Source organism: Anomaloglossus baeobatrachus, chromosome 6, assembly GCF_048569485.1.
Source record: "Anomaloglossus baeobatrachus isolate aAnoBae1 chromosome 6, aAnoBae1.hap1, whole genome shotgun sequence".
Classification (NCBI taxonomy): domain Eukaryota; kingdom Metazoa; phylum Chordata; class Amphibia; order Anura; family Aromobatidae; genus Anomaloglossus; species Anomaloglossus baeobatrachus.
Window position 1 is genome coordinate 181,727,693 of NC_134358.1, and position 16,027 is coordinate 181,743,719.

Consider the following 16,027-nt stretch of genomic DNA (forward strand, 5'->3'; position numbering starts at 1 on the left):
TGACCCTAATCATATTTGAAGAAGCATCTAGAAATGGATGAAAATCAAAAGCTGGAGAGTTCTGAAGTGATAACAATAAGTCTGGATCTAAATCCCATTGAATACCTGTCAAGAGATATTAAAATTACAGTTGTGAGAAGGCACCCTTCAAATATGAGAAACCTGGAGCAGTTTGCAAGAGAAGAGTGGTCCAAAATTCTAGTTGAGAGGTGTAAGAAGCTTCTTAAAAGGGTGGTTCAGCCATATTTTTTATTTTCTAGATCGATATTATGTTGAGAAACAATGTTTCTCTCAAATACTTTATGTTGGCAATAGTGCATGTGAGAGGGGCTATTACAGACCTCTGTTCCCCCATGCCTGACCCCAGGCGTCTGTGACCTCTGGGATCCGGTGACGTCACGTCAAGTTCCGGATCACGTCACATCATGGCAGTCGGCCACAGTCTTCCTGACTCACTGGGCTGTGGGTGGTGTTTCACCGTTTGTCACAGCCCAGCGTCTCCTGCTTGTAGTGCTCTGCTGTGAGGGAGGAGGGAGCAGATGGGCTGTGACGAGCGGTGAAACACCGCCCACAGCCCATCACTTACGGACACTGCGGCCGACCGCGGTGTAACAGGAACTTGACGTGACATCACCGGATCCCCGAGGTCACGGAGCGCAGGGGTCAGGCATGGGCAACAGCGGTCCGCAATATCGCCTCTCACAGGCATTATTGCCAACATAAGGTATTTGAGAGAAACATGGTTTCTCAACATAATATCGATCTAGAAAATAAAAAATATGGGTGAACCACCCCTTTAATGGTTAGAGAAAATGATTGATTGCAGTTATTTATTCCAAAGGGTGTGCAACCAAATATTAAGTTGAGTGTGTCAACAATTTTGTTCAGATCTGTACTGAAGTTCTCTGTGAAATTATGTCCAATTTGCCTTTTTCTTTCTCTCGTGTGTTGTGCAAATACACACAAAGGAAATATAACAAAACATGTGTCACTGCAAGAACTTTATGTTTCTGGAACAATTTCAATGGTGTCAACACTTTTAGCCATGACTGTATATATAAATGTAAAGCATTGCTTCTCATTGCCTTTTTTTCTGAATTAGCATAAATACTTTATTTAGCAAGCAATGTTATTCTCTTTTATTGTATGCTGAATATTCTTACATATCTAAAGATGTAATTTGGCCGCTATACAGTATGTAAGCAGGTCCTTAGTGTTTTATAACTATGCACTATGCAAAATGCTGATATAAAAGAAGCAACCAAAATAGCATTTTTATCAACATACCATCATAGAAATAAGAGCACAGATGTAACTCTGCTTCATGATGAACTGCAGCGCTACCACCATAACATGAACTTTAGCGTTTTCCTTTTTCTCAGATACATTTTCTTCCATTTCCTGTTCCTCCTCTTCTTCTTCTTCTTCTTTCTTTTCTAATGGAAAACATGTTAGTAATTCTCCATCATAAAAAATACGGTGAATTTACATGAAACGCACACTCATGGCTGTTACAGTGTTAGTGAAGCAGTCATTGAGCTCTTGGGTTTCATTAGTCACCTGTACAGGTCTTATTCTACTGAGCAAAATGGCAATGAAGAATAAGCACTAGTGACAGTTGTAAAAGAAGGTGTACTGGTGGCCACTACATTGTTAAAGTGAAACAAAGCATACCAGGTATGACATGATGGTCATCTATTTTATGTGGTTACTCTATGTAAAATTCTGTCGACTTTTTTGGCAATTTCTAGCTGTGCCTCAGTGACCGTGCCTTAGCTAGAGTGCAATGTAGCGGATACCAGTCACACAACCTGAGTCATTTCTGATGCCAAGGACTCATGCTGATTCTTTATTTATCAAGTATCAGCTGTCACAAACTAGGCATAAAGCAAATACATAGAATACCAATTTACATAACAGCAAGGAAGAAATGATTCAGGTCTAGAAACCAGCATTATCGTCTCATTTCCATGAATATTGTGAGATAATTTAGCTTTAGAGGGCTTTTCCATAAGTCATTACTGTTTGATCAGTGCGGCATTTACTGTACACATGTGGCTACACCTTATAATTAGTAATGTGCGGACTCGCATATAAGTCTATGGAGGCAAGAATATGACGCTTAAAAATAGTGGTAAAAGGGATAGGGGAATTGGAGCAAGCACGTTATACAGGGTGGTCCAAAAGTAGGTGGAAAGTATGTGTAATAGGGTTATCAAACATGGTGTGAAAGTGAAACTGACTCAGTTGCCCTTAGCAACCAATCAGATTCCACCTTTCATTTTCCAAAGAGTCTGTGAAGAATGAAAGGTGGAATCTGATTGGTTGCTAAGGGCAACTGAGTCAGTTTCACTTTACACCATGTTTGATAACCTTATTACACATATTGTCAACCTACTTTTGGACCACCCTGTAGTTACTGAGTGTCCGGCGCAGCTGTAACTGCTTCCAGGCCGCTCATTAGCCTCTTACATGTTCACTGCTTTCCCTGCCCAGTGGCAGTCTTTGCGTCTGTGATTGTTTGCAGTCAGATAGCGCCCCCAGCCTGTGTTACAGGGGGTCTGACTGCTTTAAATCACATACCCTGTGTGTGCGTCTCTATTGCTGTAAAAATAAATTAATAAATAAAAAATGGGATAGGGTCCCCCATATTATGATACATAGCATAGATAAACCGTACAGCTAAAGGCTGCAGCCCCCAGCAATGCGCTTATTTTGGCTGTGTATCAAAATAATAGGAATCACATGCGGCTTTTTTTAAAATTATTTAAATAAATAATTTGAAAAAAACAACACGAAAACAATTAGTTGCCCATGGCGCACAGAGTCGTTAACCCCCTGTCACACGTACTTACCTCCTGAACAACGTCGCTGTGGGCGGCGAACATCCTCTTCCTGAAGGGGGAGGGACGTTCGGCGTCACAGCGACGTCACACAGCGGCCGTCCAATAGAAGCGGAGGGGCGGAGATGAGCAGGACGTAACATCCCACCCACCTCCTTCCTTCCGCATTGCCGGTGGGACGCAGGTAAGCTGTGTTCGTCGTTCCTGGGGTGTCACACAGAGCGACGTGTGCTGCCACGGGAACAATGAACAACCGGATCACAGAAGGAGGACCGACATTTTGAAAATGAACGACGTGTCAACGAGCAACGATAAGGTGAATATTTTTGCTCGTTCACAGTTGTTCATAGCTGTCACACGCTACGATATGTCTAACGATGCCGGATGTGCGTCACAAATTCCGTGACCCCGACGACATATCGCCTGATATATCGTAGCGTGTGACGCCGGCCTTAGGCTGGGGAAACCCATGGTTATCTATGCTGGTATCATAATATCATGGAACCCTACACCAATTTTTTTTTTGTAATTTTTATCGTACGATATAGATCCACATACCAAGTCTGTAATTGGAAGTGTCAGAAACGATGTCACTCAGCGTGCGGGAACGCCTAACTGCAACCAATCACAGATGCCGATGGGCAAGGAAGCAGTGCATATGCATGAGCCTAATGAGTGGTCCCGGAAAACCTGAAGTGAATGGGTGGCTGTCGGAGCAGTTACAGCCGTGCCAGAGGCTCGGTAAGTATAGAGCCGCTCGCTTTATTATTTTTTTCTTAATTTTTCCTTTTTTTTTTTGTATTACTCAAGTGCTGAACAGGGATCATTACCCAGAATTCCCTGAAAATTCCAGGCCCGGGTCTGGCACCCGGATACTTTTGAAACCGCTCGGATCCGGAATTTTACCGTCCGAGTCAGCCCATCAATAGTTGTGAGCGCATGGGATTTGTTACAACCATATTGTACTTTGCTATGGGATTTTAATGTAGATTCTGCCACTAGAATTTTATAAAAAGTTATCCGACATACGAATTCTCTTCCACATAAGTCACATTTCAATTTGACAGATTTTAACACATTGGATAACTTTACAAATCTGTACCCTTACCAGAGATTTCATCTGTATGATCCCATTTGTATTGAGGTGTTGAGTAGACATCTATTTTAGTAGGCCCGTTTTCTATAGGGAGGGACGTATTTATTGTATGATAATCAACTGGTGTCCCATTAACTGTTACAAGCAGTACCTGTGAAGCAGCAATTAGCAAAAAGTAATTGAGTCATATTTCAAGATTAACTTGCTCCATACAATACAACAGAATAATGTGCACCCCAGTCTAGGGTGACTTATCTGCCATGTTACAGTATATGGCTATTTTGGTTTTCACTAGATAACTTTCAAATGTTTAGAGCTATTTTCAATTTTTTGTTTGCAAACATACAGCATGTAATGCTACACTTTTCTGGTGTCTTTAACTGATTTCTAGGCTGTGTGCACACACTACGTTTTTTGGTGTAGTTTTGTTACAAATCTGCATGCCTATGTTTATGCCAGCAAAGTTAATGACAATTCTGAAGTGCTGTGTGCACGTTGCTTATTTTTTCCTTACAGATTTGGTGCAGAAAATAATCTGCAGCATGTCAATTCTTGATGCATTTTTGCCTGCGTTTTTCAGCCCTTCCACCCATTGACTTCATTATGAAAAATGCATGGCAAAAAAATGCCACGTTTTTTGGCATGTTTTTTTTCTGCCAGAAGCTGCAGACTTGATGCAGAAATTGTCTGCACCAAATACTCAGCCTGCGCACATATCCTTAAAAAGAGAGACATGTGGAGGTCAAATGTGGGCTGTGAATACATGGGTAATTCTGGTAAGCACTAAAAACAGTTTGCCGCCTCTTCTGGGGTCGTTAGTCTGGTTATTCCAAATGTAGTTTGCTCTAGGTGAGGTTTTTGTATTAATTTTCACACAGCCATCTTCATAGGTAAAAGTGCATAATAAAATGCATGTGTGTATATAAAAAAACACATGAAAGTCATGTGCCTGTATTACAATACAGCTGTATGTATTACAGAAGCAGCATTGTGGGTGAGATTAATCAAAGCAAACTTGAGCAGAAAACACCACTGCAGTTCGCAACAAAGTCCACATGGATTTTGCTGCTGCAGATGTTTTGTTGCAGATTTTATGCGGTGGGAGGTCTGGAACAGAAAGGTCCTATAGCAATGTACCACAAATGTAGAGTCCTAATTAAAGTCCTCTAATGTGCTTACATCTGTTTTATCATCTGACAAAACTTATTAAAACTCCTGTTTTTGGTGATCAACCTCCCAATATCTTAAGACAGCTTAATTTTAGAACTGAACATACGGTTATTTTGGTATGTGATGATATGTGTATGATTTATGGAAGATCAATTGTGAAATATACTCTTGCTTGTATACTAACATCAGATGGCTTGTATTCATCTTGAGTCATGGAAAGTAGCTGCAAAAAGCAAAGCAGGAAAAAAAATTAATGGTAGCCACAATGACTACACTGCCCTGGAAAGCAACCAACATAGAGACAACAAATACATTGTAAAAAGGAAAGCAGAAAACAACACACAACTGGCATTAAAGTAAAGCAGTAGCTAAAGCACAAAAATACAATGAAAGACAAATGGATCATACTGTATATACTATGATGTAAAACTTGTAAAACATAAAAATGAAATGGAATGAAATACTTAACAAAGAAGTGTGAAACAACTGAAAATATGTGTTATATTCTAGGTTCTTCAAATTAGCCACCTTTTGCTTTGATTACTGCTTTGAAACTCTTGGCATTCTCTTGATGAGCTTCAAGAGGTAGTCACCGGAAATGGTTTTCACTTCACAGGTGTGCCCTGTCAGGTTTAATAAGTGGGATTTCTTGCCTTATAAATGGGGTTGGGACCATCAGTTGTGTTGTGCAGAAGTCTGGTGGATACACAGCAGATAGTCCTACTGAATAGACTGTTAGAATTTGTATTATGGCAAGAAAAAAGCAGCTAAGTAAAGAAAAACGAGTGGCCAGCATTACTTTTAGAAATGAAGGTCAGTCAGTCTGAAAAATTGGGAAAACTTTGAAAGTGTCCCCAAGTGCAGTGGCAAAAACCATCAAACGCTACAAAGAAACTGGCTCACATGAGGACCGCCCCAAGAAAGGAAGACCAAGAGTCACCTCTGCTGCGGAGGATAAGTTTATCCGAGTCACCAGCCTCAGAAATCGCAGGTTATCAGCAGCTCAGATTAGAGACCAGGTCAATACCACACAGAGACTTTGTGCAGCAGGCCTTCATGGTAAAATAGCTGCTAGGAAACCACTGCTAAGGACAGGCAACAAGCAAAAGAGACTTGTTTGGGCTAAAGAACACAAGGAATGGATATTAGACCAGTGGTAATCTGTGCTTTGGTCTGATCAGTCCAAATTTGAGATCTTTGGATCCAACCACCGTGTCTTTGTGCGACGCAGAAAAGGTGAATGGATGGACTCTACATGCCTGGTTCCCACCGTGAAGCATGGAGGAGGAGGTGTGATGGTGTGGGGGTGCTTTGCTGGTGATACTGTTGGGGATTAATTCAAAATTGAAGGCATACTGAATCAGCATGTCTACCACAGCATGTTGCAGTGGCATGCTATTCCATCCAGTTTGCGTTTAGTTGGATCATCATTTATTTTTTAACAGGACAATGACCCCAAACACACCTCCAGGCTGTGTAAGGGCTATTTAACTAAGAAGGAGAGTGATAGGGTGCTATACCAGATGACCTGGCCTCCACAGTCACCAGACCTGAACCCAATCAAGATGGTTTGGGGTGAGCTGGACTGTAGAACTTTTTCAAGACTGTTGGAAGACCATTTCCAGTGACTACCACTTGAAGCTCATCAAGAGAATGCCAAGAGTGTGCAATGCAGTAATCAAAGCAAATGGTGGCTACTTTGAAGAACCTAAAATATAAGACATATTTTCAGTTGTTTCACACTTTTTTGTAAAGTATTTAATTCCACATGTGTTAATTCATAGTTTTGATGCCTTCAATTTGAATCTACAATTTTCAGAGTCATGAAAATAAAGAAAACTCTTTGAATAAGAAGGGGTGTTCAAACTTTTGGTCTGTACTGTATATATATATATATATATATATATACATACACACACACACACATATTATACTGTAGTGGCCGAAACAGTTGGTGCCCTAGAAAATGTTCCAAAAAATGAAATATTTCTTCAAGAAAATTATTGCAAATACACGTTTTGTTATACACATGTTTATTTCCTTTGTGTGTAGTGGAACAACACAAAACGCAGTGTAAAAAAAGGCATATTGGACATAACTTCACAGAAAACCCCAAAAATGAGTCGAACAAAAATGTTGTCACCCTCAACTTAATATTTGGTTACATGCCCTTAGGAATAAATAACTGCAATCACTCTCTTCCTATAACCATCAACAAGTTTCTTACACGTCTCAACTGGAATTTTGGACCACTTTTCTTTTGCAAACTGCTCCAGGTCGCTCATATTTGAAGGGAACCTTCTCCAAACAGCAATTTTATTATCTCCCCACAGGTGTTCAATGGGATTTAGATCTGGACTCATTGCTGCCACTTTAGAACTCTCCATCCATTTCTGGGTGCTTGTTGAAGTATGTTTGGGGTCATTGTCCTGCTGGAAGACCTGTGACCTAGGACACAAACCCAGCTTTTTGACACTAGGCTCTACATTTCCACCCAAAATCCTTTGGTAGTCTTCAGATTTCATGGCACCCAGTGCCAGAGTCAGCAACACAACCCCAAAACATTTTTGAACCTATACCTTATTTTACTGTAGGTACTGAATTATTTGCTTTTTTGGCCTCATTCCGTTTTCGGGACCAAAAAGCTCTATCTTCATCTTAACTGTCCGCAAGACGTATTCCCAGAAATAATAGCCTTTTTGTGTCTCTGTGTCATTAGTGTCGTCCTCCTTGGTCTCCTGCCATAGCGATTAATTTAATTTGCATGTCTCGCTGATACTGATGCACCCTGAGCCTGCAAAACAGCTGGAGCTGTTTGGAACTTGATCAGAGCTGCTTATCTACTATCTGGACTATCCTGCATTGCAACCTTCAATCAATTTTTCTCTACCGTCCACACCCATGGAGATTAGTTACAGTCCCATGGATTGTAAACGTCTTGATTATGTTGCGCACCGTTGACAAAGGAACTTCAGTATCTCTGGAGAAGGACTTGTAACTTTGATATTGTTGATATTATTCAACAATTTTGGTTCTCAAGTCCTCAGACAGTTCTCTTGTCCTTTTTCTGTCTCCATGCTTACTGTGGCACAAGCAGACACACAATGCAAAAATTGAGTCAGCTTCTCTCCTTTTTATTTGGTTTCAAGTGTGATTTTCATATTGCCCACACTTGTTACTTAACACCGGTGAGTTTGAACGACTATCACATGCATAAAACAAAGTTGTTCATCCACAATTTTGGAAAGGTGCCAACAATTTTGTCAGGGTCATTTTGGGGGTTTTGTGTGAAATTATGTCCAGTTTGTGTTGTTCCAATACACCAAAATAAATAAACATGTGTAGACAAAACGTCTGATTGCAATAATCTTGCAATAATCTTCTTAGAGAAATACTCTTTAGCACACTTTTGGCCATGACTGTATATAAAATATATACATATATACACAAGCACACATGTATATTTTGCATTTTAGCTACAGTTTTTCTTTAATGCAACATTAGCAATACAATAATTTGAGAATCATTTACTGGTACTTTATATGACACAATTATCACACAACGTTTTCTGTAATGGAACGTAATCTTAAAGGGTAAATAGTGACAGAGAACTGCTTTAAAAGGACTAGGGGAATTGGGTCTTAGTTTAGAATAAAAATAATGTTTCTGTGATAAATTAGGTGGATCATATTGAAAATTCTTTGGAAGAGAATAATTAATAAGGCCATAATTGAGTTACTAGTTGCCTAGAGCCAGAATATGGCATCTTTAGAGATGTTTAGCGGCTTGCTGTATGGGTCTGATTTCAAGAAAAGACAAAGCGTTTTTGTTTGATAGATTCTGACAACCTGTGGCTTGCTCAGTGAGTTGCCATTTTGCAGAGACCGTGCAAGTAATATGATGCCGTACAGGATTATAGAGCATGCCTAAAGCTCTAAAGTAGAAGGCAACAGGCCCTTGGTCATACAAACATATTTATGTTATACAATTGTCAGGAAAATGTTACGCTCATACACAGAACCAATGAATGATTCAAACACAAAAGCAACATTGTCAAAGTTACAATAAAATGCACCACAAGTTTTGGGATAAGTGTGATCTAAATTAATTTTTTTACTGATGTGTCAAAAATTTTGTAATATAACATTACTAGCAGCATCAACTTTACACATGAGGGATTGATCCACAGAAACCCTTTTTATTAATTTTACGATCTGTCAATTAGACCTCCAAGGTCTCACGCCACTACCAAGAAAAAGGAGTGGAAACTCTTTTCTACTTGTAGTTCCTTGCTCTTGGTAACAATGGACGTCTCAGAAATTGGACTGACCTCTGAATTAAAGAAAAACAAATACTATAAAGCACTAAATATTAATGTTAACCTGTTTCTTTCATGTGTTTTTGTTGTAAAGTGAAAAACAGTGATAAATGTATGGTATGTGCATTTGCTCTCTTCATATGCATTTGTGCATACAGTGTATCTAATCTTCTACCTGACAATGCTGAGGGCTAAGGTAAAGACTAAATTCTTACAATAAGACAATCACTGTTTTTTAGGCCAGGTTCATATTGCATTTAATTTCAACACCAATGGCTCCATCAGGGCCCACCATATGATATGCGGGACATAATTTTTGACTGTATGCATCTAATTGAGCCAGGACATGGTCAACTGTGGTTCGGTGCCGCATCAAATAGCCGTGTGTACGGCAGACAGTGATTCCATCTGCATCATTACAGTTAATAGCCCCATCGGCATACGCACAATTCTTGCTTTTCAGGGCTTCAGACGTAAGCCCCAGCGGAGCCACTGATGTGGGGATCAAATGCAATATGAATCCTGCCTAAGTATAATACTATCCAACAATGCAGAGTAATAAGTTTATAGGGTCAACCCTGAAATATGCATTGAGACCAATTTCCAGTATTTTCCTGCCCTTTGGTCACACAAGTGTACTTAGACCACACTACTGAATATTTTTATAAACTCTCTCATTTCTACACAGCCTTACTTTTCTCTCATCTGTGGGATATTGAGTAGCATACCACAGACTTCGTCTTCTCTCTGCTGTGAGTGGAGGTGAGCTGCAGTCTTCCTCACCCTCACCTTCTTCATTCTCCTTATTTTCTTCAAAAATCACCTACAAAAGTATAATACAATCATTAGAAAAGTATAACTTAAATCAAATTATATACAGATTTAGCTGTATATAGAAAATACGTTTGTTTTTTAATTTTTTTTACAACCACAAAGAACCACTAAAAAATATTAAATTATATTACCCTTTCTGTATAATTTATTTTTAATCCCTTCGGGATGCGGCCAATTTTCTTTTGTGAATTTTTGGGTTTTTTTCCCCTTCTTCCCAGAGCCATAACATTTCTCTTTTTATGTAAGACATATAGACATATGAGGGCTTGTTTTTTTGTGTATAAAGTGTTTTTATTTGATTTTAAAAGTTTATGAACAAACATTTAAGGGGGGGAGGGGAGGTTTAGGAAAGTCAACTTTATTGGGAAAACCTGGGAAAGATTTTGGGGTGGAAAAAAAAGGGGGGAGGACAGTAAGGGGAAAGGAATGAACAGTTTACATAATGATCACATTTTAAAACAATTTACTAAGTTTTACTAAAAATTTTTCCCATGCTTAATTACCTAAGAAAAGAGAACAATCATTCTAGATGTTTTTTAGTTGCAATGGACTCGTGAAGATATCAGTCCAGGGTTTCCATCTTGTGTTATATTTTCCTATTTGTTTTCCTCTTAATGCGAAGTTATATTCGTACGTGTTATGCAAGGACACTCTGTCTATGATATCATTTATAGAGGGCACTTGAGTTTGTTTCCATTTTGAAGCGATGGCTAGTTTGGTTGTTAACAAGATGTGGCCAATTATATGTCTGAATTTGACTGGGACTTGATCCAAACCTATTGAGAAAAGGACTAACTGAGGGGTTAAACTGATATTTAGTTTAGTAAGTCTTAAAATTAAATTTTTTATGTCCCTCCAAAGAAGGTCAAGTTCCTTTTTTTTTTAAATCAGATACTTTTTTATTAAAACAGAGTACATACAACAGAATAACAAATCGGCATCCAAATGAAATTTATCACATCTATTACCCCTTTAACTCCCCCTCCCGCCCCCCTCCCCCACCCCGGCAGCAACACTTCTCCCCGATACTACATCCCATATAGTACACACTTATAAAACCCTTCAACTGTAGTATAGCAACCATCCCGTTGTGCAGGAGGAACAACTAGTAACACAAATAAAACAAAACATACACATCAGAGGTCTCAGACGGCTATCCCCGTCCCATATCAGTTTACTGGTCCATCACTCGTCTTATTCGCATTGCAGCCAAGGAGACCAGAGCTTCTCAAACATTTTAACATTTCCCCTTCTTTCATACACTCCCCGTTCCAGCTGAAGAATACATTTCACCCTTTTAATGTACTCTCCCCTGGTCGGGGGGTCTTTTTTAATCCAGGACCTGGCGATTAGCTTTCTTGCCGCATACAGCAGCCTAGCAATGACAATTTTCATAGTATTTTCCACCCCAAGCTCCTCAACATATCCCAATAGGCAGATCACTGGTTCCCTGGGGAGGACACACCCATATGTTCTTCCTATCTTGTGGATAACCTTAGTCCAAAAGGAGACCAGTCTCGGACAAGACCACATCATGTGAAAAATACCTGCGTCAGATCCCTGACACCTTGGACACTCCGAATTCCTTTTCAACCCCATTTTAAACATCAGTAAGGGAGACCTATATACCCGGTGAATCACGTATAGGTGAGACAGTCTGGCCGGTTCGCTCATGGAAAGTTTAGGGACATACTTCAGGATACTCTCCCACACCTCCTCCGTTATCGGCCCAACTTCCTCCTCCCATTTAGATTTAGTTTTAATTGGGTATTCTAACAGAAAGGTATGTAGTATATCTTTATACGTGCCAGAAATGATCCCTTTAGTGCTTCCTCCGCCCTTACACACATACTCCAGTACCAGGTCTGTCTGTATGGCCACACTTTGTTTAGCCGCTTGGGCTGCAATCGCATGTTTTAATTGTCTGTAGTGGAGCCAGCCGGACGCTGGTAACTGAAACTCGCTCTGTAACTGCGGGAACGATTTCACAATTCCTCCGTCCAATATCTGATGCATGTATATCACACCCTTGCGTCTCCACTCCTCAATATTCCCCATTTTCCGAATCTCCGGGAGATTACTGTTATCCCAGATAGGTGTAAACTTAGTTAACCGGGTCACCCCTCTCACCCTTTTCAGCCTATCCCAGGTCTTATTTATAAGTGCCATTGTAGGAGATGTTCTACCCAGGAGCCCCACCGCACCATCCTCTAGTCCCATTACCAATGGACTTCTACCCACTATGTATTCCAGTACTTCTTTAATGCCCCCATCTTTCTCTCGATCAGACCAACCCCTGAGGTGTTGACATTGCGCCGCTATATAATACAATTCCGGATTTGGGATTGCTAGACCCCCCTCATCCTTCGGCCTTTGTAAAGTCTCTAATCGCACCCTAGGCTGCTTTTTACCCCACACCAGGTCCCTAAACAGCGAGTTTATCCCTTTAAATCTTTTCCTTGAAATACAAACAGGGGCATTGTGCAGTATGTATAGGAGTTTAGGCATTACTACCATCTTTAGTAAATTAACCCTTCCAACAACTGACAAATGTAGCTTGTTCCAGGCATCCACCTTGGTTCTCAATTTTTTAAGGAGCGGCCATAAGTTCACCTGTATGTAGTTTTCTACTGGCAGAGATATCTGGATACCTAGATATTTAAATTCGTCCACATTCTTCAATTTGTTAGCCCCAGTATCCTCATTTGTCCAGGCTACTTCCCCATCCACCTTAAAGAGGCTCGATTTAGACCAATTAATGGTCAGTCCCGAAACTTCTCCAAATTTCTCTATTATCTGCATGGCATGATCCAATGAGGCTGATGGATCCCCCAAGAAAAGTAATAAATCGTCAGCATAAAGAGCTATTTTCTCCTCTAAATGCCCATACTTAAATCCATGGATCTCCTTTGTTTTCCTAATGGCCGCCGCCAGAGGCTCTATTGCAATAGCAAATAGGAGCGGCGATAGTGGGCAGCCCTGCCTCGTTCCCCGGTGCAACTCAAACGCTGAGGAGGTCATACCGTTAACTCTAACTTTAGCAGTAGGCCTATTATACAACAGCTGCACCCACTTTACAAACCGTGGGCCAAAACCCATATGCTGCAACACTTTCCACAGATACCCCCACTCAACACTATCGAACGCTTTCTGGGCATCTAACGAAGCAATCACCCTCCGGCCAGGGTTGTCAGGCGGCAACTGTAGATTAAGGTACAATCTCCTGATATTAGCAGCTGTCGACCTATTGGCCATGAACCCTGATTGGTCCATATGGATTAGGTTAGATATAACTCCAGTCAGCCGGTTTGACAACACCTTAGCCAGAAGCTTCACGTCCGCTGTTAATAACGAGATGGGTCTATATGAGTCTGGAAGCCTCGGATTTTTATCCTCCTTAGGAATTACTACTATTATTGCTTCTCTCATAGATTCAGGCAATACACCTTCCCCCTCCGCCACCTCAAAGACTTTCAATAGTTTGGGTAATAGGATTTCTTCTAACTGTTTATAAATTTCAACTGGTAGCCCGTCTGCTCCCGGTGCCTTGTCATTGCTCATGCCATGCAGAGCGCCCTCCAGTTCATCAATAGTAATAGGTGACTCCAGTTTATCTCTATCCGCCACAGACAACACCGGAAGCTCACCTCGCTCAAGAAATGAGTCCACCTCTTCCACCCTCATCTCTCCGCTAGAAGAATATAGCGTGCGATAGAAATCTTTAAAGACCTCAAGGATCGCCTCAACCTCAGTGACCTGTGTCCCCTCCACCGTGTCCATACCATGCACAAATGAACTACTCCTTTGAGCTGCAGCTATGACTGATAATAGATGACCAACTTTTTCCCCCTCCTCATAAAAATGCAATTTTTGGAATGCCTGCTTCCTTGCCGCCTTCTCCAAAAGCATCTTATTAACCTGTTCATGCGCCTGCCTAAGATTTTGCTTCGCGTCCGTAGTAGTACTCCGGATTGCTTCCAGCTCTGCCTTATCTAAGGCCTCCAGCCTATCTTTCTCATCCTGCCTCGTCTGTGTTTTACGTTTACAGATATCCCTGAACAGGAGCCCCCTGAGGTATGCCTTCATCGCATCCCATACCACCAGCGGACCAGTGCTACCCTCGTTGTGGATAAAGAAATCCCCAAGATCCCGTTCTATATTCCCCATATTAATATGACGGATCCATGTTGGATGAAGCTTCCACTCTCCCCTCCTTCCCCCTGTCAGGGTCCCCCGTCGTATGGACACTAGAATTGGGCTATGATCTGAAATCACTCTTGTCAGATATTGCACGTCACCTATCATTGCATCCATCACATCACTAGCTAGAGCCATGTCAATGCGGGACAGAGTGTTATGCGAAGCCGAATAACAAGAGAAGCAGGATACCCTCCCATTCCTCACTCGCCAGGCATCCACCATTCCAAGTTCCCCAATAAGAGTGCCAAACGAAGTCATACAACTATCCTGAATACCTGGAGGTCTACTACTCCTATCCCAGTACAGGTCTATCACATTATTGAAGTCCCCCACCAGTAAAAAAGGGATTACTCCCCCCTTCTCAGAGAACTCCCTTATCTCCCTTAGTTTGGTGCACTTATATGGAGGTGGTATATATATTGCAGCTATACACATGAGTCTGCCAAATATCTTACACTTGACGGCCACACACTGTCCCTCTTTATCCACATACACTTCTATCTCTTCATATTGCACAGAGTTATGGATCAGCAGTGATACACCCCTTGCATAGTTGGAAAAGGTGGAGTGATAGGCCTTCTGCACCCATCTCCTATTTAAAACATGTGTTGTCTCCTTTGTTAGATGCGTTTCTAGTAGACATATTACTGACGGGTTCTGGTCTTGAACATATTTAATTATTGCCGCTCTCCTAGACCTATCTGATAACCCTCTAATATTCCAACTCAACACCTTAATTCTATCCCCCATTATCCCACCCAGTAAAACCATCAAACCTTGTAGTATCTCCCAATGCTGCCTCTACCCTACCCCTTTCCCCCTTCCCCTCCTGCTCCCCTCCCCTCCTACTCCCCACGACTTCATGTTTTTGAGTACTCCCGTGAAGCATCGGGTTTTCCAAACCTGGTCCATAATCCCTACTAAATTCCCCCCTACCTCCCTCGCCTTCCCCTCTTAGACACATTTTAAACCTCGTTCCTTTTCCAACAATTCTCCACTCCCCCCCTTTCTATGTATAATCATATTCCACTCAACCAATATAACAGTAAAATGGCGAACAGTAATTAAACTGGAATCTCAAATTGTAAATACTACCACCGCGCCAAATTAGGCAGTCCCCATGTCCTGCGAAGCTCACATCAAACCCTTCGCATTCCCCCTGCATACTACCTCAATCCCAAAGGGAAGGAGAAAAAAAAAGAAAAAACAAGAAGGGTCCCCTGTAAGCTCTTAAGGATGTTGTAGAGCCTCAGCCGGCCTTCTCCAACACACTGCAGATTCAGACAGTCAGCTCATTCCTTCAAACGGATCCGCTTTTCGTTTGCGTCCAACCACTGCATGGCTTCCTCTGGAGTTGTAAAAAAGTGCACCCGCTCCAACGCCGTCACTCTTAGCTTTGCCGGGAACATCATTGAGTATTGCACCCCCATCTCTCGCAGGCGCCTCTTTACTCCTGTAAAAGTCATACGTAGCTTTTGAACAGAAATGGAGTAGTCCGGGTATATGGAAATTCTCTGGCCGTCAATCATAAGATCCTCCATGTCTCTTGCCTTTCGCAGTATAGTG

General features: G+C 41.3%; 1 protein-coding gene across 13 annotated transcripts in view; it reads right to left on the reverse strand.

Moving 5' to 3' along the window:
- The window catches only part of PIEZO2 (piezo type mechanosensitive ion channel component 2), a 630,266-nt gene that overhangs the window by 255,036 nt on the left and 359,203 nt on the right, over positions 1 to 16,027 (reverse strand). For 12 of the 13 annotated variants that reach the window (XM_075314558.1, XM_075314555.1, XM_075314551.1 and 9 more), the window contains exons 9-12: positions 10,122 to 10,250; positions 5,294 to 5,332; positions 3,952 to 4,090; positions 1,288 to 1,436 (exon numbers count right to left, since the gene is read on the reverse strand). In XM_075314558.1, coding sequence (XP_075170673.1) covers positions 1,288 to 1,436; positions 3,952 to 4,090; positions 5,294 to 5,332; positions 10,122 to 10,250 — 456 coding nt within the window. The remainder of the gene's footprint in view (positions 1 to 1,287; positions 1,437 to 3,951; positions 4,091 to 5,293; positions 5,333 to 10,121; positions 10,251 to 16,027) is intronic. The other variant, XM_075314549.1, reaches the window with a different exon arrangement.